The sequence below is a fragment of the Pipistrellus kuhlii genome, unplaced genomic scaffold (assembly GCF_014108245.1).
Source record: "Pipistrellus kuhlii isolate mPipKuh1 unplaced genomic scaffold, mPipKuh1.p scaffold_m20_p_92, whole genome shotgun sequence".
In the NCBI taxonomy this organism is placed as follows: Eukaryota; Metazoa; Chordata; class Mammalia; order Chiroptera; family Vespertilionidae; genus Pipistrellus; species Pipistrellus kuhlii.
In genome coordinates, this window is record NW_023425598.1 from 129,412 (window position 1) to 154,653 (window position 25,242).

At 51.3% G+C, this 25,242-nt stretch overlaps 1 protein-coding gene across 1 annotated transcript in view; it reads right to left on the reverse strand.

Moving 5' to 3' along the window:
* Positions 1-953: 953 nt before the first annotated feature.
* The window catches only part of FSIP2 (fibrous sheath interacting protein 2), a 54,701-nt gene continuing 30,412 nt past the window's right edge, over positions 954-25,242 (reverse strand). Inside the window, exons 16-22 of the mRNA XM_036428835.1 lie at positions 22,796-25,239; positions 17,203-20,582; positions 10,702-16,710; positions 7,789-8,163; positions 5,253-5,350; positions 4,437-4,525; positions 954-1,090 (exon numbers count right to left, since the gene is read on the reverse strand). Coding sequence (XP_036284728.1) covers positions 954-1,090; positions 4,437-4,525; positions 5,253-5,350; positions 7,789-8,163; positions 10,702-16,710; positions 17,203-20,582; positions 22,796-25,239 — 12,532 coding nt within the window. The remainder of the gene's footprint in view (positions 1,091-4,436; positions 4,526-5,252; positions 5,351-7,788; positions 8,164-10,701; positions 16,711-17,202; positions 20,583-22,795; positions 25,240-25,242) is intronic.

Below are 25,242 nucleotides of genomic sequence, written 5' to 3' on the forward strand. Positions count from 1 at the left end.
GCTCTTTTAAACAAGGTCCTTAGGTTTTAGGGGCAAACATGCTAAAATCACAAAGTGCTATGTTAACTGATTTTGAAAAATTTCTCCCCTGCAATGGGGAAGGAGCCCAAAACCAAGGTACATACCCCTGACCAGAATTGGACCCGGGACCCTTCAGTCCACAGGCTGACACTCTACCCACTGAGCCAAACCAGCTAGGGCTCTTGATCACTGTATCAGCTTATCCATCTTGTTAAATTTCTTTCTACTTTTTATTTTTATAAATGGAGCCTTGCTATCTATTTTCATGTTGAAATATTTACATAAGGCTTCAATAATTTCACTGGCCCATGATTTGCTGATGGCGTTTTGTCCACAAAGATAGTGTGTCTGCAAAGGGTATCTGTCATTGCAGGGGTCACTTTATGCATTCTAGTATTTTATACCGAGTTGTTATTTACTTCTCTGCGGTGCTGTAGCCACAGTCGGGTCTGGCTGCCTGGGAGGTATCTTACAGAAGGATGACATGCTCTCTGCAGGTGGGAGACCTGGCTTCCTCTGTTCGGTACAAACACTCCGATCTCAACATCCAAATACACAGGACAGCGAACCAATCGGGTGTATAGCGGCGTGGTAGACTCCAGCTCCAGTGTCATCTTGATTGGTTACCCATTTTGATACAAACACCTCTAACATTTAACAGAAAGAACTTCAGGTCCGCTTCCGGCTGTACCTGGGCTGAGCGTGCCAGTGGGCACGTCCCGTCTCTTCCTCCCGTGGCCCCGGGTGGTAGCAGCGTCCCCTCCTCAGACCCCGGGCCCCCTCCCCGCCCCCTCTCCCCCAGGCTCCACCTCCTTCCTCCGGCTCTCCACCATGGCCCCGTGTAGCACACACCGTCTCAGCACACGAGGCTATGCTTCAAAAATCATTTATTTTCAACGGGAAGTGAGGATAGAGGTCTGGGTACAAAAGGCTCAGCGCTGGGCGGGGGCCGCGGCCTTGGAGGCGCTGCTGCTGCTGCTGCTGCTGCGGGAGAACACCTTGGACAGCGCCGACGTGACGCGGGCCAGCACCCCGGAGCCCTGCTTGGATGCGCTGGGCCGCGGCGCTCCTGTGGACAGAGAAGGGCAGGGTGGCCGTCTCTCAGGCGGCGGTTAGAACTCACACACGGGCACTGACCGCCCCAGGTGGGCGGCAAAGCCACTCTCAGGCGGTTTTTCTGGGAGGAAACAGGAGGAGTGAGGTCTCCGTCTTGGACACTGACTCCTGACGGGTCCAGTGCCCTGCTGGGCTCAGAGAGCGGAGAGTGGACACCGTGGGCTCAAAGAGCAGAGAGTGGACACTGTGGGCTCAGAGAGCGGAGAGTGGACACCGTGGGCTCAGAGAGCGGAGAGTCGACACCATGGGCTCAGAGAGCGGAGAGTGGACACCGTGGGCTCAGAGAGCGGAGAGTGGACACCGTGGGCTCAGAGAGCGGAGAGTGGACACCGTGGGCTCAGAGAGCGGAGAGTGGACACCGTGGGCTCAGAGAGCGGAGAGTGGACACTGTGGGCTCAGAGAGCGGAGAGTGGACACCGTGGGCTCAGAGAGCGGAGAGTGGACACTGGGCTCAGAGAGCGGAGTGGACACCATGGGCTCAGAGAGCGGAGTGGACACCATGGGCTCAGAGAGTGGAGAGTGGACACTCTGGGCTCAGAGAGCGGAGAGTGGACACCGTGGGCTCAGAGAGCGGAGAGTGGACACCGTGGGCTCAGAGAGCGGAGAGTGGACACTGTGGGCTCAGAGAGCGGAGAGTGGACACCGTGGGCTCAGAGAGCGGAGAGTGGACACCGTGGGCTCAGAGAGCGGAGTGGACACCGTGGGCTCAGAGAGCGGAGTGGACACCGTGGGCTCAGAGAGCGGAGAGTGGACACCGTGGGCTCAGAGAGCGGAGAGTGGACACCGTGGGCTCAGAGAGCGGAGTGGACACCGTGGGCTCAGAGAGCGGAGTGGACACCATGGGCTCAGAGAGCGGAGAGTGGACACCGTGGGCTCAGAGAGCGGAGTGGACACCGTGGGCTCAGAGAGCGGAGAGTGGACACCATGGGCTCAGAGAGCGGAGAGTGGACACTGTGGGCTCAGAGAGCGGAGAGTGGACACTGGGCTCAGAGAGCGGAGAGTGGACACTGTGGGCTCAGAGAGCGGAGAGTGGACACCGTGGGCTCAGAGAGCGGAGAGTGGACACTGGGCTCAGAGAGCGGAGAGTGGACACTGTGGGCTCAGAGAGCGGAGAGTGGACACCGTGGGCTCAGAGAGCGGAGAGTGGACACTGTGGGCTCAGAGAGCGGAGAGTGGACACCATGGGCTCAGAGAGCGGAGAGTGGACACCGTGGGCTCAGAGAGCGGAGTGGACACCATGGGCTCAGAGAGCGGAGAGTGGACACCGTGGGCTCAGAGAGCGGAGAGTGGACACTGTGGGCTCAGAGAGCGGAGAGTGGACACTGTGGGCTCAGAGAGCGGAGTGGACACCGTGGGCTCAGAGAGCGGAGAGTGGACACCGTGGGCTCAGAGAGCGGAGTGGACACCATGGGCTCAGAGAGCGGAGAGTGGACACCATGGGCTCAGAGAGCGGAGAGTGGACACCATGGGCTCAGAGAGCGGAGAGTGGACACCATGGGCTCAGAGAGCGGAGAGTGGACACCGTGGGCTCAGAGAGCGGAGAGTGGACACCGTGGGCTCAGAGAGCGGAGAGTGGACACCGTGGGCTCAGAGAGCGGAGAGTGGACACTGTGGGCTCAGAGAGCGGAGTGGACACCATGGGCTCAGAGAGCGGAGAGTGGACACCGTGGGCTCAGAGAGCGGAGAGTGGACACCGTGGGCTCAGAGAGCGGAGAGTGGACACTGTGGGCTCAGAGAGCGGAGAGTGGACACCATGGGCTCAGAGAGCGGAGAGTGGACACTGTGGGCTCAGAGAGCGGAGAGTGGACACCGTGGGCTCAGAGAGCGGAGAGTGGACACTGTGGGCTCAGAGAGCGGAGAGTGGACACTGTGGGCTCAGAGAGCGGAGAGTGGACACTGTGGGCTCAGAGAGCGGAGAGTGGACACTGTGGGCTCAGAGAGCGGAGAGTGGACACTGTGGGCTCAGAGAGCGGAGAGTGGACACTGTGGGCTCAGAGAGCGGAGAGGGGCCTCGGTGGGCTCTGGTCCAGCTCCCGGAATCTTCCTAGCACCCTTCCCCCTCCTGAACCCTCAGGTGCAAAGAACGCCTTTCCTCTCCCAGCAGAAAACTCCCCCAAAGCCTGGTGAGCTGAGCTCCCCGGGAACGAGCTCTCAGCTGTGTGCAGTGAGGGGGCCTGGTTCAGAGCGGTCCCGGGAGAGCAGACAGGCATTAAGCCCGCCGGCGTGGCTCAGGGGTGAGCATCAACCTGTGAGCCAGGAGGTCAGAGTTTGATTCCTGGTCAGGGCACAGGCCCGGGTTTCAGGCTCCATCCCCAGTGGGGGGCGTGCAGGAGGCAGCTGATCCATGATTCTATCTCATCATTGATGTTTTTCTCTCTCCCTTTCCCTTCCTCTCTGAAATCAATAAAAAATACATTTTTTTTGGAAAAAAAGTGAGTGCCATTCTAGTTAGATTATGATGTCAGCAAATAAATGTAGCTCTAAAAGCCCCTCACCCCTCTTTTTTGTGGGTACATTTTTTGTAGGGCTAAGCCACAGGAAGAATAACCTCTCAAAAAATTGTTAAATCCTAGCGTCATGGGTTCTGGGTCGGATAGAAACTTTGGAGTGACATACCCTTATTTTGTGGCTATGTCTCCCAGGCGCCTGGTAAATAGCAATTCATTGAATGCCATATTCTTCGTAGAAATTAAGGAAATGTAATAGCAGTTCAGACGAGACAAGCTAACTGGCTCATTTGAACACCCTGATGGATGTAGGATCCTATTCCCAGAAGTAGTTCAAGTTCACAGAAAAACAAACAAACACACCCAAAACAAACCCGGAGCTCATGTGCACATATGCACAGCCCATGGACACGGGCACAGGGTGGTGGCGGCCTGGGAGGGGCCAGTGTGGGGTGGATGGTGGTCAGTGGGGAAAAATGGGACATCTGGAATACTTCCAACTATAAAGAGAAATTTAAAAAAAAATGATCAACCTTAGATTTGATAACTAAACTATTTATCAAAGCGGTAAACAAAGTCCTCTTTGGAATACTTTCTAATTTAAGTGAAAAAATGAATCTCACGCCGAAACCGGTTTGGCTCAGTGGATAGAGCATCGGCTGCAGACTCAAGGGTCCCAGGTTCAATTCTGGTCAAGGGCATGTACCTTGGTTGTGGGCACATCCCCAGTAAGGGGTGTGCAGGAGGTAGTTGGTCCATGTTTCTCTCTCATTGATGTTTCTAGCTTTCTATCCCTCTTCCTACCTCTCTGTAAAATATCAATAAAATATATTTTTAAAAAATGAATCTCACCTTCTGGTGCTTTAGCAGGCGTGCCCGGGGAATTATCAGGTGTGCCTGGGGCATTAGCAGGAGTGTCCGGGGCACTGGCCTTGGTCTCACTGAAAGCAAAGGAAAAGGAGCGTTCCATGGTCTGCCCATCCAATGGGAGGAGGGGTCACTCAGCAGGAGGACACGTGGCGGCCGCTCTTCCCGTGGAAGCGAACTTGACCTCCACACGCCTGCGTTTCCCAGCGGACAGCTATGATTTCTACATGGACTTTCCTCCCCACTTTCCACACCACACGCCGTGTGACACCTTGACCGGCGGGGAGGGGACGGCTCTGTGCTTGCGCACATCCCCACGCTGGGCAGCCGTCATCCATCCTCTCCAGGACGTTTCCATCTTCCCCAACTGGCACCCCGCCCCCTGTCCCTGGCACCCACTCTTCTCTGGCCTCACCCCTGGACCCACTCTTCTACTCCCCGCCTCCTGGTTGGCCATGGAGTATCCCATAGACGTGGGATCATGTGGTGTCTGTCCTTCTGTGACCAACTTAGCACCGTGTCTTCAAGGTCACGTGTGTTGTAGCGTGCCCCAGAATCGCCTCCCTGTTACAGGCTGAGCCAGGGTCTCATGGCTGTGTGTACCCCCTTTTAGCCATCCTCCCCCCACCCCCAGGAATGGGGGTCATGTGGGGAGGGGAGGCTTTGCAGGCACCCACCGGGGGAGCCCCGGAGGAAGGCGCCCGAGGGAAGGCCTGGGCTGAGCAGTGGCGCCATTGCATGCCACCAGGCCCTTCTCCTGATGCCCTCCCCTGGCCCCCCTGCTGCTCGGCGGCCGTGTACCTGGCCGGCAAGCCCAGGTCCTCCTGGTTGTAGGACGATGTGCTCATGATCCTGTGGATGAGGTGGTGGATCGGCTCGCCGGGCTCCGGCTCTTCCTTCTGAAAAGGCGGAGAGCCAGGTGTGAGGCCCTCCCCCGCACAGCGCCAGGAAGCGTGGGAGGGAGGGAGGGAGGGAGGGTGGGAAAGACGGGGGAGCCCTGCCATCCCCACTCAATGTTTCTCTCCTGCGTAACCCTTCGGCCTGGGCTCAGGGAAGATGGCCTGCATTTTAACAAGGCGTCTGGGAGGATTTTAACGAAGAACCTCCCACAATGTTTGGAGAACATTAGCTTTCCGTTTCTGCACTTCACTAGTGTTTTAATCAGATTTTACTGACTTCAAGAATGAAAGGAATAGACATACTCCCAGTCAACTCGGAAGCTCGCCAGGCCAGTCGTTATGAGTGGCTCTCCTATTTGCTTGTGCGGGACTCACATGTGAATTTCATGGCCATATCTTTTACGGAAATACCTTTATTCGGACGTTGGTTAGAATCTCCAACAAGGCTATTACGCTGGGAACATTACTTGCAATATATTCTGACTTTTGCTAATGTTATACAACAATATCTCTTTAAAAATATTATTATGTAAATTTTACATATACAACATTATAATTCAACACGTGTAGACACTGAAGAGCGATCACCCCCAAAAGCCTAGTTACTCTCCATTTCCATCCCATGGGCCCCTGTGACCCCATCACCTGTCCTACCCCATAACTCTGGTCACCGCCCATCTGTCCTCGACATCTACTAGGTTTCTTTCTTTCTTTCTTTCTTTCTTTCTTTCTCTTTCTTTCTTTCTTTCTTTCTTTCTTTCTTTCTTTCTTTCTTTCTTCTTTTTTTAAATTTTCACATGAGTGAAGTCACATATTATTTCTCTTTCTCTTTCTGACTTATTTCACATTACACCTTTAAGGCCTATCCATTTTGTCAAAAATGGCAAGATTTCATTATTTTTTTTTATTATCAAACAGTATTTCATGTATATGTAACCACAGTGTATCTCTCCATTCATTGTTGGACACTGAAGTTGCTTCTATATCATGACTACTGTAAGCAGTGCTGCATGAATACAGGGGTGTATATATCTTTTCAAATGAGTGTTTTCATATTTTCTTCATGTACATATCCAGAAGTAGAATAATAGCTGGATTATGTGGTAGTTCTATTCTTAATATTTTGAGGAACCTCCATACAGTTTTCCATGTGGCTGATTCAACTTACAGTCCTACCAACAGTATACAAGGGTCATATTTTCTCCACGTTCTCCCCAACATTTATTATTACTTATATTTTTATAATAGCCATTCTACAGGTTTAGATTTGAAGTTCCCTAATAAATAGTGATGTTGAACATCTTTTCATGTACCTATTGGCCACCTGTATGTCTTCTTTTGAAAAAATGTCTATCCGAATCTCTGTCCACTTTCAGTTGGGTTTACTTTTTATTGCTGCATGATTCCTTTATATAGTTTTGAATACTAGCCCCTTATTGGATGTATGATTTGAAAATATCTTCCCCCATTCAGTGGGTTGTCCTCTTTTCTTTATTGATCCCAGAGAGGAGGGAGAGGAAAAGGGGGAGATAGAAACATCAATGAGGAGAGAGAATCATTTATCAGCTGCCTCTTGCACACCTCCTACTGGGGATTGAGCCCACAATCTGGGCATGTGCCCTGACCAAGAATCAAACCATGACCTCCTGGTTCATAGGCCACTGAGCCATGCTGGCTGGGCTGTCTTTTTGTTTTAAGGATGGTTTCCTTCACTGAACCAGAAGCCTTTTGTTTTGTTGTAGTCCCTTTCATTTACTTTTCCATTTTTATTTTGTTCCCTTGCATTTGTAGTCAGGCCCACACAAACATCAAGGCTTTTTGTATACTACCTGCATAAGGCTTCTCCACGTAGAATCTTCAACGGGTGCCAAGGAAGGTGCAAGGAGTTTTATTGTTTTGGGTCTTCATTCTGCTCTCTGGGCTTCCTGAACCTGCCTGTCTATTTCCTTTTCAGAATTAGGGATGTTTGGAGCTATTATTTCCTCAAATAATTTTCAATGCAAATCTAGATAATCTGAATGTGTGTGGATCTTTTATTTTCTCCCTGCCTTGGCCCTTCCTCTGGTTATATCCTACCTGCATAGAATCTTCAGTGGATGTTTATTAGCTAAAATACAGTAAAGGCTGGCGTCCATTAAGTAACAGGTATAAGTAATTAGCTTTCATTTTTCCCACACAGTTTCTCCCACCGTCTGCCCTCCGGGGGCTTCTAACTAACCCAGGGCTCTGTCTGAGACCTGCGCTCCCTCCACTGAGTTTTGTGGCTTCGCCTGTTAATCTTTTCTCTTACCCTGTGAACATCACCAGGCTCAGAGACGGTGGGAACCACTTTCGTGTTCTTCTCTGCCTAAGGAAGGTGTGTTTTGGGCAGGGTTTCTGAAGCTTTCTACCTCCTCCGTACCTGTCTGGTCCCGGGGCAGTCCTGCTCACTCACTCACCTCGCACTGTGGCTCAATCCCCCAGCAGGATTCGGTGACGGCTATGATGGTGGAGTTGGTGGACCTGTCCAGCTTGATGGCCCTCCCGTTGGGCCCTCCGGGAGGCTTCCAGGTCAGCTCTGGGCTCTCCGTGTCGGCCCCCTTAGCTTTGTCATCAAAAAGCTGTTCACCCTTTTCTTCTCTGATGTCCTTTCTCAGCACAAACTCATAGTCATCAGTCGCCGCCTCCTCACCTACGTACTTTTCCGACTTAGCTTCGATATCATGAGCTACTAATCGGATGAGAAGATCTTGCTTGCCCTGAACATCTTTCAAAAGCTCCACCTTGGAGATATCAGGCTTCCTTACATTCTGAAAGGAATTTCGGCCAACAGGCTGAAATGGAAGTGACAATAAATATTAAAAACAAGTGCCTCCGCCCCTTTTCCCTATCGTTCTATGGTCCTAGAGCCATGTCAGCATGATTTATAGTTTCAATTTAAATACCGCTCCCTTCCCTGCCACTCACTTGTATGTTAGCAATATTTTAAGAAGAATCAAATGGAAATTATGAGAAATGCTTGGTGTCTGCCATCATCTCTTTTGCACTCGGAGATCATATTAATCTCCCACGACTTACTTCAGAGTATAGAAGGTCTGTAACAGGTCTTTTTTTCTTAAACTTGATATTTTGCTACAGCATAATTTACTTTTTATCCACTTACTTCTGAAGTTTTGTAACAGAAGTAGCCGTGGTAATCTATTTTTCAAAAATTCTAGATAAGAAACCACAGAGGAACGTTTTATTCCCCAGTAAAAACCTGGTTATCATCTAGTTTTGATTTTTAAAAGATTGATACCAAAATTGTGAACGTTTTTTATTTTGATCCCTATCCTTCTGCCCCTGGTTCTCTGGACATGTATTTTTCAAAAGAATGTTTAGAACATACATCTCCACTCTTCTCGCCTCCCTCACCAAACCTCACTTTCTATTCGTGTCAAAAGACAGTCAAAGACATGGATGATTAAATATAAATAAGAGTTTCCCCACTTTTGTAGCCTTTGATGATTCCACACAGCCTCTAAACTGACTTACTAATCGTCGACCTCAACATGCCTTTGCAACGTGGTAAGTTCATTTTCAGAAAATAGTGTCCTAAAAGAATATATAACAACATATAGAAACTGGCTTCTTAGGAAATGAAAACAATCCATTTTGATTTTCTGTGTTAGTGGAGGGAACTGGTGGCTGAGAAAATCCGAAGTCCTTCTATGTGGCTTTGGGATTTGTTACTGTGCGTGGTTTTAATAATGTATGTGCCTCATGTGTGGGAATTTGTCACCTCCAAGCAGAAAGGAAAGCCCGGAGGTGGAGCTGACAGTGGTCTGGGTCTCTGTCTTCTGTCTTTGGTTCCTCCATGCGGAGAGAGACCGTATTGGTCATACCCAGATTCGTTCAGGTCACATGTCTTAACAGAGCTCACTATGTCTGCGTCTTTACTTGTAAATTTTATGTTTAGGATGGCTTTTCTTCCCCTTAGAGGACAGAGGACGGGGTAACTGTTTGGGTTAAGTAGTCTCTTCCTGCTTCCTTCAGTCTATAAAGACTTAAGCAAAGAGAGCTGGTAACTAAGGGTACTATTTGTGACAGAAATTTCTACCGATAATTAAAAACTGATTTTGAGTAGTGTTACTTCACAGTCTGTTCACACCCTCTTGCTCCCGAGAGAGTACTTGTAAGTAAAGGAAGACTACCAAGTTGCACGCTAGTGCAATGATGAGAACCCATGTAGAACAGGAATGTTTGAGCCAGAAAGGATTGGTCCAAAAGGTTTAGGATGTAGTAGATGAAATTAGGGTCGCAGCCCAGGATAAACTCGGTTATCTGGGTATGAAAACATAAAGCCCTCGGTAACATGTTTACGGAACCTGAGACTGAGTCCCGGGGGCTACAGGGTGGGGCTGGGAAGTTCACCTCCAGTGTGTGCTTCAGGGAGCATGGTTCTATACGTTTTTCCCCCACCTCATTGTCCAGACCACAGATTACATGCCTGGACACACATAGTCATCCTGTGAACGAGCACCATTAGAACAATGGCTTTGATACAGATGACTAATGAATGTGCAGTGGATCAGCGTCACCCTACTGGCCAGACAACCCCATCCTCAGTGGCGCAGTGTCCTTGCAACAAGGACATTATTTTGGCATTTTATAGTCCCAGGTTTAATGTGTGGGCCCCAAGTGTGGGTGGCAGGGCAGAGATAGATCTACAGAAAGAGGACTCGGGGTCGTAAACCTGGCAGCATCCGGGCTGCTGGGTCCAGGAAAAGGGGAAAGGAGGGAATAACTGTACTTCTTTGCAGTATAGAAGAAATTGAATAAGACTAATGTAACAAAGGTTGAATAGTAAGAAACAAGTATAATCTAAGAGTTTGTCGTCTACTGTTTGTTGACATGTTGCTAAAAGCCAGAAGGTTACTACGGTGGTGGAGCTGTAAGCCTGAGCTATGTTAGATAGTTTTTGAACCTTCACGTGTCCTGATAGCCTGGCTGTCCCTTTGAGATGCCTTTTGACATCCATGGTAAGAACTACAGGAACCACATGAGATTGTGCTTCTTCTGAATCTTCAAATGAAGATTATAGCCATCTTCAGCCTGCTTGTGCTGTGAAGGGTATGTCCCTGTATCCCCCTTCTATTTAAAAACAAACAAACAGAAAAACAGCAACAAAACAAAACAGTTTAAAAGGATTGTCTTAGGAACACTAGCCTGAGACCGTGAGAGGGAACCACCTGTGTCGAAGTCCCAGAAAGTCAGATGCCTGCAGGGCTGACCCAACAGAAAGCATCCCAAATATCTATGGAGGGGGAGAGTCACAGAGCCCCCTCGTCTCAGACCTCACCCTGTTTCCCTGTGGCTGCATTTACACTCACCTCTAAGGGTTTCACGTCTAGACGCCCCGACCTGGTCAAGGAGGTGCGCCTCTCTTTCTTTATCTTTTCCCCATTGGTTGTGTCTGCGGTGAAGTGACATTTCCCCTGTACGGATGCTCTCCTCACTTCTGCAATGCTGTGTCCAGTGTTCCTTAGACACTCCACCTGAAGCTTCTCCAGAGGTAGAGTTTTTACTGAGATGACCGCTAAGTGTTCTGAGAGAATGGTGGGGTCTATTTTGAGGGGCTTATTCCCAATGTGGGGAACAATTTTAATCGGCATATCCTCCCCAGATGAAACTTGTTCTGGACTTTCATTCTTCAAGTCAGGGCTCATGTTGGAAGCATGTTCTTGCGCCTTCTGAACAATTCTGTTCACATCCAGGTCTCCGAAGGGGTCCGCGTTGGGATTCTGGGAGCGATCTGTGTCCGTGCCCAAGGAGACCTCGGTCACGCTGTGGACGATTAGGTCAGCCACCTTTTTAGGGAAGACCCTGTTGGTGCCTCTGATGTCGTAGTAGAGGTCCTTGTAGCTCCCGGACTGGATCAGCACATTGCTGTAGATGGAGTCGATAACCTGAGAGATCATTTCGATACTTTTCGGGTGTAAAACCTGCCCTTCAGAGTCAGCGGCCACGAGGCTAATGTTGCTTTTGGAAATCTCGGCAGTCACAGATTTGGTCAGCTGAGATGCAATTTTATTTAACTCGGACTTCGACAAGTTCTTGGCGTCTTTGCTGGAGGCACTCGGCAACTTCACTAACTTGGCCAAGAACAGGGCCAATGCTTCCTCTAAACATGTGGCATCCAACGTGGAACCCTTTTTGGAGGAAGACTTGTCCTGGGGCTTAAACTCATCGACAATTTTGACCACCTTTTCCATAATTTTGACCGCTTCCAGAACCAGTTCTGAGCTTGATACTTCTTCCTCTCCTTGCGGCTGAAATTTAGAATTGGAAATCTCCTTCACCATCAAGAAGCCGATGATGTCAGAGAGGACGTTGCTCTTCCCCATTAAGTCTTTGAAGATGGACGTGTGGGAGCCGGAGTGCTTTAACACCCGGCTGTAGACAGAATTCACGACCTTTTCGATCGTTTTGTTGTCCGCTAGCGGCACCGTAGGCAGTTCCTTGGCTGGTGGTATGAGCTTGATCTTGCTTTTCGAGATAAATTCTTGCAGGGAAGTTAATATTTTGGACATGATGTTTTGCATTTCAGTTTCCAGAGATTTGTTTCTTTTCTTGTCCACCTTGGGGAACACCGATAAAAGCTTGCATAGGAACTGGATGGCGATCTCCTCCATGACGTTGTAATGCAGCCTTCGGGCCGGCGTGGGCGGAGGCTGGGGCATGTCCGTGCTGCGGAGGACGTCCTTGAGGATGTTCTCGATGATGCTGTCCACCTCCGCGCACTGGCACGGCGTCAGCTCTCCCGAAAAATAGCTCTGCAGCTGGTTCCCAGACACTTCCCGGAGCACCAGCTCCACGATGGACTCCGAGAGGATCCGGCAGCCGCTGGCCACGCACTTGCGTATGGTCTCCTGCGACCCGAACTGGGACCGGAGGTTCTCGTAGATAGAAAGGGCCACCAGCTGGGTGACCTCCTCATCATTGGGGTGCAGGGACTCCACGTACCGAATGGTCATGTCTTCGTCCTTGGAGATCTCTGCCATGACGATGCCCAGCAGCTTCACCTGGAGGAAATCCAGTTCCGTGAGCCACCCGCCCTCCGGGGTGGCGTCTGCTGTGGTTTTGGGCGCGATGGAGAAAATCTTATGCAGAAGCGCAGAGATCACGTTGTGAAGAAACTCGTGGGGCAGCAGGATGGTGTACGGCGAGGACGTCTGGCACTCCTTGCTGGCCGTCCGAACCGCCTTCTGGACCTTTCGGACAACGTCCTTACGTTCCAGAGGCAGGCATGCCGCCGCCGGGACCCGGTCGCTGGGCTCCAAGTTCAGCTGGTGCTGAAACGCCTCACGGATCATGGCACTGGTCAGTCTTTTCGCTATATTTCCCCCGTTGCTCTTTATAGTCTGGCGGAGGGAGTCTGGAGACTTGAATTCCTTCAAAATACTGCACACGGAAGAGTGAACGACTTTGTTAACCAATGACTTATCGACGGCCGGGATCCTATCCAGAAAGGACAGCACCTCCAGAGGGAATTTTTTCATCACTTTGTGCACTTGTGACGTTTTCCCGGCAGCCGAGGCGCGCTTGGCGGGAGGGGAGGCGCTCGCCGCCGCCCTGGGCTCTTTCTGCTCGGGAGGCCCTTTAGGAGCGGGCGGCCCTCTGCTTCCGGGTGGGGCCAGCGGGCTTTCCCTTTCTGGCCTGAACACCTTGATCTGTGCCTTGGACAGCTCCTTCAGCATCGAGTCCAGGAGCTGCATGGCCGTGTCATGGAGGTCGGCTTGGTGCCGGCCGCCACCCGCACTCTGGCCTCTGCCAGCCGTCTGTGCTTTGGGCAAGACACCAAGGATCAGCTTGTTCACCATCTCGATGATCACGTCTTCCAGAAGTTTTGCGGGGAAGATCCCAGGCTTGCTTTTCGGAGGGTTCTGAGCGCTGTCCGGTTTCCTGGGCTCGTTCTTAGTTTCCTTCGCTTCCACTTTCTCTTTCCCTCCCCCTTGTTTTTTCTCTTTCTCTCTCGCTCCCTTGTTGTACTCTTCTTCCTCCTGCTCCGGGGCAAGGAGGTCTTTGCCGCCCGAGAGGGACAAGTCCCTGACGGAGACAGACTTGGCAAAATCCTTGTGGGCCTCTTGGGGGACCTGAACCTTATCGCCAGGGGGATGTTGGGCGTGTGACTGTTCTGATTCTGGAGCGAAATAGGTTTCTAAGATATTGTCGTAAATATTCTCAGTGATACTCTGGACGCATTCATAGTCCGCAACTTGTTTGTTTATATCGACCAGGGGGCGGCTGCCTTTTCTGTCCACGAAGGTCAGCTTTGGAGTCACCAGGCCTTCCGTGGTGGTCGATGCATCTGCTGTGTTGAGTTGCACAGGAAACAGATAGGGCTCATACTCCTTTCTCAATGTATCCATTCCTCTCTGGTTCAAACCCGGCCCAACCGTTTTCTCCTTCCACTCGGTCGCCACGGCAGCTCCCGGGGTCTGAGTGTACACCTCAGCGTGCTGCTTCTCTTCGCCCGTTGACACCGACTTGCTTTTCTTCTCTGGCTCATTGTTTTTCTGTGCTCCCTTCAGATCTGACTTCTCACTCTCTTTACTCTTCACGCTGATCGTCGGAGAGGTAATCGTTGCTGCATCCTCAGTGTAACTTTTAATTGAAACCTGTGCTTTCTTTTCATTCTCTTTCTTTTTAGTTGCCACACCTGCTGGCGACCCCAACAACAGGCTCACCAGGTTACACTTCATTGTTCTCGTCAGAGAGGCCACTTTCTGGTCTGGGGACTCGCCTTTTCTCACGGGCATCTCCTCGCTCGGGAGACTCCTCTTTCTGTTTGCCGTGCCTCTGTCCGGTTCTGAAGTTCCTGGCGCCTGCTTCCGGCCCGAGGGGGGAGAAGTGTATTTGTAGGATTGCACTGAGAAAGCCAGTTGGTTTCCTTTGGGGCCCGTGCTACACGGGGCAGCGGTTTTCTGTGGCAGGTGTTGAACCCTTTGGGTGATGGGCTCCGGGTTTAGAAATGAGAAGAAGGTGGAAGACCAGTCTCCTGAAAACAGGGGTTGGATTTTGAAGGCAGAGATTGCCTTTTGGGCTAGTCCAGCAATTGTTTCGATGAGCTCGTGACCTTCTTCATCCTTCTGAATGTCATCCGAGTCGTACTTCCCTATGAACTGGTCATACACAAAGTTGGATATCTTATCCACCGTCTCCTTATCAACCGGTGGGAAAGCAAAGACCTCTTCAGCCTTCGGTAGAACTTTCACTTCGCTTTTCCTAAATTCTCCTATCAGAGAGTTTGCGAATTTTACAGCCAACCCCACCAGGTCTGTCTCTGGCGCCCCTTTTTCCTTAGGCTCTTCCGTAATACTTAGAAGGGAGTAAAACTTGCGAACAAGGTCAACCACTACGTCTTCCAAAAATGTAGCTGAGTAGAGAGAAGTCTGAGTCTTCTCCTTCCCAGGCTTGGTGAGTGCAGAGCCCCCGTCGCCCTGCAAAAATGGCCTCAGATGGTGGTCCATGATTTCCTTCATAATGAAACCTGCGGCTTTGCTGAGGAACGAGCCTGCCTTTTTGTCTGCGTCCTTTTTCACTTCAGCTTGAAATTCAGGTTTTTTCACGATATTGTTACATATCGAGTTCACCAAGTTCTCGATCACATCCAGCGGGGTGCTCTCGGCATTCTCCTCCGCCGTGGCGAGGCGGACCTCATGTTCCGTTATCTCTTTGATGATGTCATCCGTCAGCTTTGAGGCTGCAGCCAGGAACCCGTCGTCGTCCGGGGAAGCGCCCTCCTCCCTGGGCTCGCGCGCCCGGTGGGCGGGGGGGAAGATGCTCCCGACGAGCTTGGACACGATGTTCTCCAGCAGCGAGCGCGGCAGCACCGTCATGCACGGGGCTGCGGGGCTGGCCTTGGCGATGACGTTCAGCACGTTTCGGATGATGTTATCGGTTTGGAGGGACGCGCAGGAAGAGGACACCAGTTCTCCCGACACCAATGACTGCACCTGCTGATCGTAGATTTCTTCCAACAGTAAATGGTAAATTTTCCTGCCAAAGGAAGTCGTGTCCCTCTGCATGACCTTGTAGACCTGAATCAGAGATTTGTATTCGCCCAGTATCTTCTCATAAATCAGGTTGGCTGTTTTTTGAACCATTTCTTTGTATCTTGCGGAAGAGCACATGTCATTGTCCAAATAATTCGAAACCACGATCTCCGACGTGGTGAACTCCAGGACAATCGATTTTACTAAGGTCGTCACGATGTCAGTGATTTTGCCTTTCATGATGTCCGGCTCCTCGGCCGCCAGGACGTTGTGGGAGAATGCGTACAGGAGTTTACACAGCAGCTCGGCAATGACCTCCTCCAGGAAGGCTGCTGAGTTCACGACGAGAGCCAGCGACCCTTGCCGAGCATCAGCTGCTATCTGTTTATTCTCAAGGTCAACCACAGCAGGGAGGCATGTCTTATCTCCAGGTAAAAACGACTGGAGGTGATGGTTAAATATTTCCTTGATGATAAAACTCGCTATTTTCGAAACAGGCATCTTACTTATCCCTTTCTTATCCTTTGTGAGAGACTGGTAGAGCTTTGAGCGTGAAAGCTCGGCGTAGATGGAATCCACCATGGACTGGATGTCTCTCTCGGACATCATGCTCTGTTTTTGACCACCGTGTTTGACGATGCAGATTGCGTGTTTGGAAATGATCGACATGATCTCGTTTATAAGTTTTAGGACGGAATCACTTAACTGGGACTTGGAAGTGCCCCTGCCTTCCGCGCTGGCGGCCAGCGGGCCCACCTGCGAGACCAGCTGCGCGACGACCTTCTCCAGGTGGGTGTGCGACAGCATGGTGGTATAGATGGTCGACGCCTGTCTCTGGAACCGTGACTTAGTGATGTAACCATGGACTTTCTTTATCAGAACGTCGACGTTCAGTGTGGTGTACGACTTGAAATGGAGCTTTCCCACCAGCTTCGGGTGAATTTGGAAATCAAACGTGTGGGCCAGGATGCTTTTGGTCACCCTGGCTGCCAAGGTCTTGGTGTCATTTAGAAAATCGTAATCAGGCAGGATGTCCATTTCGTATTCCTGCAGCACTTTGCTGAACACCATGTCCACGATGCTCTGGAGGATGTCGCTCTCCACCGGAGGCAAGCAGCACTGATCCTCGGCGTCCTCCAGGATGCGGACCTGGGCTCTTGAGAGCTCTTCCGCTATCAGATATATGAGCTTCCTGGCTTTGTCCAGAAGCTCGTCTTCCGAGTCTTTTGCTGGTTTTGTTTGCACGATGCCCAACACCCTGTGGAATATCTTCCTTAAAACCCCGAAGATCACGTCTTCCAGAAACGCTGCCGAGTAGACGTTTTCAGAAGGCCAGGGCCTGCGCTCGGCAGCAGGAGTCCAAGGCCTGCGCTCGACGGCAGGAGGCCAGGGCCTGCGCTCGGCAGCAGGAGTCCAAGGCCTGCGCTCGACGGCAGGAGGCCAGGGCCTGCACTCGGGGGCAGGGGGCCAGGGCTTGCGCTTGGGGACAGGAGTCCAGGGCCTGCGCTCGGTGGCAGGGGTCCAGGGCCTGCCCTCAACGGGAGGGGGCCAGGGCTTGTGCTTGGGGGCAGGAGTCCAAGGCCTGCGCTCGGTGGCAGGAGTCCAAGGCCTGTGCTCGACGGCAGGAGGCCAGGGCTTGCGCTCTGCAGCAGGGGCCCAGGACCTGCCCTCGACGGGAGGGGGCCAGGGCTTGTGCTTGGGGGCAGGAGTCCAGGGCCTGCGCTCTGCAGCAGGGGGCCAGGGCTTGTGCTTGGGGGCAGGAGTCCAGGGCCTGCGCTCAGCAGCAGGGGGCCAGGGCCTGCCCTCGACGGCAGGGGGCCAGGGCCTGCACTGGACGGCAGGGAGGGTGTCTGTGGGGGAAGGCAGTGCCTTCCGTTCCACAAATGGCTGCAGGTGCTGTTGACAAATATGTTTGATGATGAAACCTGCTATTCTGTCGATGAGAACATTATTGCTGCTTTTGATATTTTGTTCAACCGACTCCTGAGATTCGGAGTTCTGTAAGATGTTTTCGAAGACGTTGTCCACCAGGTGCTGGACATCATCTTCTGAGTAAACAAGCTTGGCTTCTTCCTCGTCCTTTGAGCACTGGATGTCATGCTGAGAGATTTTCATCCTAATGTCACTGATTATGTTGGAAGCGATTTCGTTGAAATTCACTTGTGGCCTGTCTTTTAGAGTTTCCGTGCTTGGAACAAAGTCGGATGGGGTAGAAAAGATTCTAGACAATAGTACTCTGATCATGTCTTCCAAAAACGTGTACGGCAGCAAGGTGTTATACGGAGATAAACTCGGGCTCGGCGTGGAGGGTTTGCTGGCGTTACTGACGACGTTCTCAGCTGTGGAGATAGAACGGGAGGAGGACAAGTCGCCAGAGAACAGCGGGTGGAGGAGGTAATCGGAGATGGTTGCGACGGTTAGGTTGGTGACATTTTCCACAAACGTCTCCCCGTCTTTGGACTCGGTGTCCACCTCGGGGTCCAGCCCGTGCTGCTGTAACACGTTTTTGTAAATGGAGGAGACGAGCTCATCCACCATGTCTGTGCCCACAGAGGGGCCAGTGCCCTCCCTGCTGCCACAGAGCATGTGAGTTGTGGCTTTGTCAAACTGGGTGCTTATGGAGCTCACTATTTTCTGTGCCAAGTTTTCCAGCTCGGTGTCCGTGTTCTGCTTGGAGCTGAAAATCTTCGCTAAGAGTTTGGCCACAATTTCCCCTATGAACGTGCCAGGGTGGGCGCCCGCGGGCAAAGGCCTCGTGGGCCTGTGTGACTCCGTGACCTCACTGAGGACTTGCTTCACCATGTTTGAGATTGCGTCCAGTGGCGTTGTTGGACGGGACAAGCCTTCCTCACATAAAAATGGTTGGAGATGGTTCTCGACGATCTCCTGGATGATAAAACTGGCTATCCGGTCCACCATACCTGGGCTTTGGCTCACGAGGCCATTCTGGATGGCGACAAGGGAGTCAGACATCTGTGTAAGGTTACGATACACTGCGTCCGCCATCTTCTGGGTGTTTTTCCCTGCACATAGCTGTGGGTTGTCACAAATAGTGAACCAAATTTTGTGTTTGGAAATGGCTGAGAGGACCTTGTTGATGATACAGTTGGACATCTCGCTGAAATCTGAACTCACGCACTCCTTCCTTCCCAGCGCCGAGGAAGCCCTGCTGGGCGGGGCAGTGAGTTGAGCGAGGAGCCTCCTGGTGGTGTCCTCCAGAAAGGAGTGCGGCACCCGGGTGCTGTAGCTTCCCGAGGACCTGGATCTGCAGGCAAACTCCCTCAGGGACCCCCGCAGCTTCCGCAGGATGCTGTCCGCCTCGAGGGGGCAGGGGGAGCCAGGGCTGAGATTTTCCCGAAAGCAAGGCGGGAGCTGGTAGTCTAAGACCTCTAACAGAATGCCGTTCGTTATTTGTCCTGCTAGCGAGGTGTAGTCGTGTGCCAGGTTCACCCCGCAGGTCACTTTCAACTGGTATTTCTGGAGAACATCGGGGTAAACCGAGTCAACAACCCTGCGCACCAGGGCCTTTTGGACGGGTGGGAAGTACAGCCTCTCCTCCACACTCCGCAGGACGGCTACCTGCGCGCGGTCGAACTCCCTCACCACATTGTTGACAAGCAGAGTGTTCATCTCACAGAGCCGGGCCTCGCTGATGCTCTCATTGCCACCCCACAGGGAAGTGGAGAGATTGAAGAACAGTTCCGAAATTATTTCCTCCAAAAATGTGGCCGAATAAATACTCGTACACCCACTCCCCAGACGCAGCTTGTTGTGGATGGCTGTTTCCTGCCTTCTACGTGGTGACGCAGAAGAGGCACTCGCTGAGCACTTCCTGCCAAACGGTGATTGTGTTTTTGGGTGGACCATGCTGGAGAGATTTAGGGGTCCGGTCAGAGCATGACCGTCACAACTGGTGTGGCCGGCAGAACCTTTACCTTGTCTGAATCCTGTGAATCCTGGCCTTTTTGCTTTTGTAAAACCCAGCTGTCTTTCTTGTGTTCTGCCCTCTAAATGCTTGCTTGTACCAGGTGTGCTGTGAGGGAGTTGAATATTTTGACACAGTTTGTCCATCAGGGACTTCACCAAGCTGTGGGAAATGAGGGTGAGCATAGAGTCTGATGACAATACATCTGGATCCATTTCTGCCAGATTTTCCAAAAGATCTGACGTAGAGTCTCCTTGGAGCTGTTCACAGCCTGTTGCCCCCTTACAGTCACCCAAGTCCTCGTCTTCTACACCCTGAAGCATTTTAAAAAGCTGGCATTCTTCGGCAGAGATTCCATCAGAAGGAGGGCCATCATCAAGAAATACAGTGTTGGTGCATTTTTCCAAAAGCGTCCTGATAAGTTTCTCACACACGATGTTGAGAAGAAAAACGGATTTTGGGGTGAGCCCTACGTTATTACTCGAGGATGATAAAGACTTCCTTGCTTTTTCGTAAGAATCCATGGGCTCACCTCGGCGTTCATCTGGTAAAAATAGATCTAAAACAATATTGAAGACCTTATTGACGACTTCTTTGGATTCATGAGTTTTTAGGCTACTGACGATTCTGTCTAACTTGTATGCCAGGTAATTCAATTTATCTTTTTGAATGAGATGTTCATTTTGGTGAGTAGATGATTCCAAATTCCTGCAGCTTATCTGCCTTTTCATGGTGTTTGTTTTGTTGCACATGGACACGCTGTTGCTCCTGAGCATGGACACTGGTTTACTCCTTCCATTGCCTTCAAGGTGGTGAGTTACTCCTATCACTTTGGACAGGACGTGAATCACTCCTATTAAGAGATCCTGGAAGAGATGGTCAAAGTCAGTGGCAGTGACTCCTGGGCAATAAATGTACTTTTTTGGGGAAGAAAACATTTGTTGTGCAATGTCAGGCTCTATGATGTTACTGTTGAAAAGGATTTTGGTAATGATTTCAGAAATATTTAAAGCAAGATCTCCAATAGAAATCGACCTGTTTCCAAATACTTGCGAATTAATGGAAATAATCTTGTTATAGCCTGAAGTTTGGCTTTCCCATGCCTTCTCCCTTTCTCTGCCACATTGGATGCCATCAGAAATGCTCGAAATTAAATGGCAAATGACAGACTCGGTGAGATGTTCACAAAGTTGGCAAAGCGAAGAATCGTCGTATATGCTTCTTAGACGCTGCTCTGACGCATACGTTTTCCTTGACAGCGCAGAAATAATTGCCATCATCTCACTGGACACTTCAAAAGGAAAATACAATTTGTAGCATGCATTAAGAGAAGTGTGGAAAGTTCAATATATCAGTCACTGTTTACATATGAATTTCACCTTGGGAACACTTCACTAAAGAAAAATTTAGTCAAGAAAGAAATTGGGTTTTCTTCTGGTATTTACTTCCCACCTTGTGGAATCATGGCTTTAGCCAGGAAGTTGAGAGAATCAATACTGAAGATTTAAAATTTTAAGTCAAGTGCTGGTGTTTCACTTGCTTTAGATGGTTAGGGGCTCTAAGAAGTTAGAAATTCTGGGGCAGAAACATGAGTTTCAAGAGATGAGTTTTACATCCTCGCATGTCCACAGGGACAAAGGGGGACCTCGTGTAATTACTGAGGACATGTTTTGCATCAAACCATTTCATGGTGTGCTGTGTGTTATCACTCAGGACACCAAGGAGTTGTAAGGCCATAAGAACACGACGGAGCAGAACTGTGCTCACTGCGGAAGTGTAAGGGATGAGAGGCCATGGCAGGACTTGACTAACCCCCAGAGGGTAAGTTGTCACTAAAATGGGAGGCCAAGCCAGCCAGGTGGAGGACTCCCTTCTCTCTTCCACTCAACAGCATATTTACTGCAAACCGTACACCCAAATCAGGGAGGCCAGCTTCTTGGAGGGCTGGTCAGGGTGCCAGTCTTGGCTCTCATCACTCCCTCAGGACGTACTCATCTATTCCACCCCTGCGTGTGGAAGGAGACAGATCTCTGTGGAGGTGGTTTAGCTGAGCTTTGACTGCTTGAGAAGAGGATCCCATGATGAGATGGAGGGAGCGAAGAAGGAAACTCTACATGAGAGGAGGACCATGAGCGAGATCACTGGAAGGCACTGGTCACCAATGGGATGGAGTCAGCAGTCTGCTTTGGCCGAAACTGGTTTGGCTCAGCAGATAGAGCATCGGCCTGTGGACTGAAAGGTCCCAGGTTCCATACGGGTCAAGGGCATGTATCTTGGTTGCGGGCACATCTCCAGTGGGGGGTGTGCCAGAGGCAGCTGATTGATGATTCTCTCTCATCCATGTTTCTAACTATCTCTTCCTCTCTCTTCCTCTCTGTAAAAAATCAATAAAATATATTTTTTAAAAAAGAAAAAAAGAAGTCTGATTTGGGTGGCTTTGTTTTCCTCTATTAAGTCCAGTCAGGCCATACTGGGAGACGGTCCGTTACAACTGCTCACCTCGGAAAAATGCCAGTTTTAGGGCTGGAAAATGACCTCTGCCCGCAGGTGGCAGGATTGGTGGTATGTGATCTCATATTTCGAATGTTGGGCAAGTGATGGTTCTGGACTGCTGATGTAGCTTACTGGTAACTGGAATTATTGATCCAGCTCAGGGCTATTACAGTATTATCACATTCCATTTTATGCAATTGCCAATAATCAACAGTTTGGACATGCAAGAATGGCTATTCCATGTGGTTAAACTAACATGTGCAGGCAAGCATTCTTAGAAAGAGAGTGAAACTATCTTTGTAAGAATATGTCTATAGTACTATACTTGAAAGAAATGTAAGAATACCACAATGTAAACAAAACCAGGTGCGGCTCGGTGGCTGAGCATCAACCTATGGACCAGGAGGTCGTGGTTGGATTCCAGGTCATCGGCACATGCCTGGGTTGCGGGCTGGATCCCCAGTGTGGGGCATGCAGGAGGCAGCCAATCCGTGATTCTCTCTCATCACTGATGTTTCTCTCTCTTGGTCCCTCTCTCTTCCTCTCTGAAATCAATAGAGGTATATTAAAAAAAAACAAACAAAATCAATTAAACCCCAGATGTTCAATGCCACTGCTCTTATAAACTGTGACTAATACTGGCAAAGATGTCACCTGTACACCTTGAAAACACGAGTTGCTAACCTGCAATCAGCTAGCTGTGGCTTTGGCATGAAGAAGCCACACATGAGAATGTTAAAAACTCTTTGGAGCCCATGCCCCGTGCTCCACCCGGCTCTCACATAGATCTGTTACCTCCATCTGCGCTGCGGGGAAATGACCACCGCACCCTTCCACGTTCCAACCCCGTGAACGTGGGACTCTTTGCCAGGGTCCTGACGCAGTAAGGAGTACCACGCCCCCACTTTCAGAAAGATGGTCCAGGCAGCTCCTTCTAGAGACCCTTAAACACATCTTTTTTTTCCTTCTAAATTACATCAACATTTACAGGAAGTTCTCTCTTTTGCTTACCTCTAGATTTGAAGTTCTGGAAATAGGTGACCACACACGTGGTTACATGTCTTGCTACCAAATTAATTTCATTTGGACCCAGTTCATGATCAGCAAAAGCAATGACTTCAAATTCCTTCACAGTCCTGACCTTTGGGTCACTCTTAACTTCCCACTTCTGCAGTAAAGAAAAGTCTTCCCTGCTGGCTTCCGGGTTCCTGCTTCCTCCTCTGGGGATGCAGCTGGCCCTGTGACCCCACATGGTAAGCACGCTCTTTTTGTCACCCCCGTGTCCTCCCGGGCTTGGCGCCGACATGAAAAACGGTTTAATTGTCTCCGTGCGCTCACTAACGGGTGGCTGACCAGGGAAACCGTAGCTGGACAGCACTGTGTTGACGATGTTTTCTGCCGCCAAGCATATCTTGAGCGGAGAAACGGTTGTCTGAGTTTGGTCAGGCGCGCCCGCTGGCTTTGGGGTACCATAATGAAACACTTTAGGGTTTTTAGCTTTTCCCATTTCTAAGAAGGACAGGCCTTGCTTTAATGCTTCTTCTGTGGACTCGGTCACCCTCTTGGACAGCTTTTGTAAGATGCTGCCTTCGGGGAGGGAGCCGGCTCCTAGCACGGCTTGATTGAATGGCCATTCCTGGGGGCCACAGCCCGGGACCTTATTTCTAGAGGATGTTGGTGCGTTCGCCGAGTCAGGCCTTCCCACGGGCCCGGGGCTTCTGCCCGGGCCTTTGCCAGGGCCTCTGGCATAGGGAGGCACGCTGGGTGGAGCCCTGCACCTCTCCCTCACGCCATCTTCAGGATAAAACGCCAACCCGGGAACGCTAACCTGCGGAGATGCGCTCCCAAAATGGACTTCCTTTGCCTTGGGAACTTTCATATCAGTGGCCAAGGCAAGGTGATTAACGATGTAGGTGTTTTCCACCTCAGGGAACAGACTTGGGAGGTTGGTGATCAGAGACTCGCTGACGTGCGTGCACTGGTCCATCAGGGCGCCGATGATCTCGCTCGCGGCCACGTTCTCGTGCAGCCCGCCGCCTGGGGGCTCCGCCTGGCCTATCTCCCCGTCCAGCTTGCTCTTGATGACACCCAGCATGTCCCTGGTGATGGAGACCGCGCAAGTGAGCAGTTCTGAGTGGAATGCGTGAACCTGTAGGAAAACGTTCTGTGCGTTTTCCTTGGAAATAATAGAATTTGACCTGGCATCATCAGCCAGCCTTCTCAGCGACTGTGGCTTGGGCAACATATTTTTGCTCAGCAGCCTCTGCTGGGCCGGAAACAGGTTTTCCACGGGCATCTTCACCATCTCGGAAAACTCGTACTTGCAGGTATGTTTGAACTGCAGGTCCACAAAGGACTCCAGCATGCCCAGCACCCTCTCCACCATGTCCAGGACCATCTGCTTGGCAGAGCCCAACCATGCCGGGTCCTTGGGGTCCACGCAGTAGAAGGGCACGCCGCCGCTGCCGAGGGCGTGCTTGGCCGGAAAGCCGAGCTTGCTCTGGGCAGCGTGTTCTCTCCTGCTGCCCGGGGCTTCCTTCCCGCCCGGCGTGGCCATCTGGGACAGGAAGCACAGCTGCAGCTTCTCGAGCAGCATTTCCACGATTTCCCTCGCGAACATGTTGATCTGTGCCTTGGTGGCCTCCGCTCTCACAGACGCCCCCTTACCCAGGCCGTGGAGCCCGCTCTCCCAGGCCTGGGGGTGCGTCAGGTTTAGAAGGGAGAGAGAATATTCCAGTTCCTTCGATTTCATGGAAATTACAGTCAAAACATTTTCAGCCACGACCAGCAAGTTGCACTTTTCACTTTCCGTGTCGTTTGCTTCTGCCTGCCACTTGTCAAACATCTTCTTAAATATCCCATCTTTAGGGAAGATCTGCTCGAGCTGGGAGGAGACATTCTCCAGGTAAAAGCAGGCCCGTGTCTCGGCGAAGCCCCCCAGGCGCATGTGTCCGGGGGAGGGCGTGAGGTCCCCCTGAGCCAGAGCCGAGAACGCGCCCGGAGGGGCCAGGCCGTGGGCGCCGGGCGCGTACACCCCCTGCAGCACGGCGCGGACCAGCCTGCTTGCCGCCAGGATCTGGTCCAGTGGCAACGCCTTCACGCTGACCATGGCTCGCGACTGCTTCGCCTTCTCAAACTCGGTCACGGTAATCTCCAGGATCGCGCTGGTCACGCGCGCGGCGTGCGCCCTCAGGTCCGCGGCAGACAGCCGGGCACCCCGCGGGCCCTTGGCGTCCCCGGCCGTGAGCATGTGCGGCAGCCCCAGGCAGGTCTTGGACTGGCTGCCCTTGGGAATCCTCTCCCCCGGCCCCGCCTTGGCCTTGCCTTTGGCCTTGGCACCTGCAGGGCCGAGGAGCGGTTTTGTCTTCAAATTAGGCAGAGAAGTCACCTTGGATTTCACCTTTAGACTTGTTTTAAAACTTTGCTGGAGGCTGCCCTTCGGGGTCACCTTCAGGCTC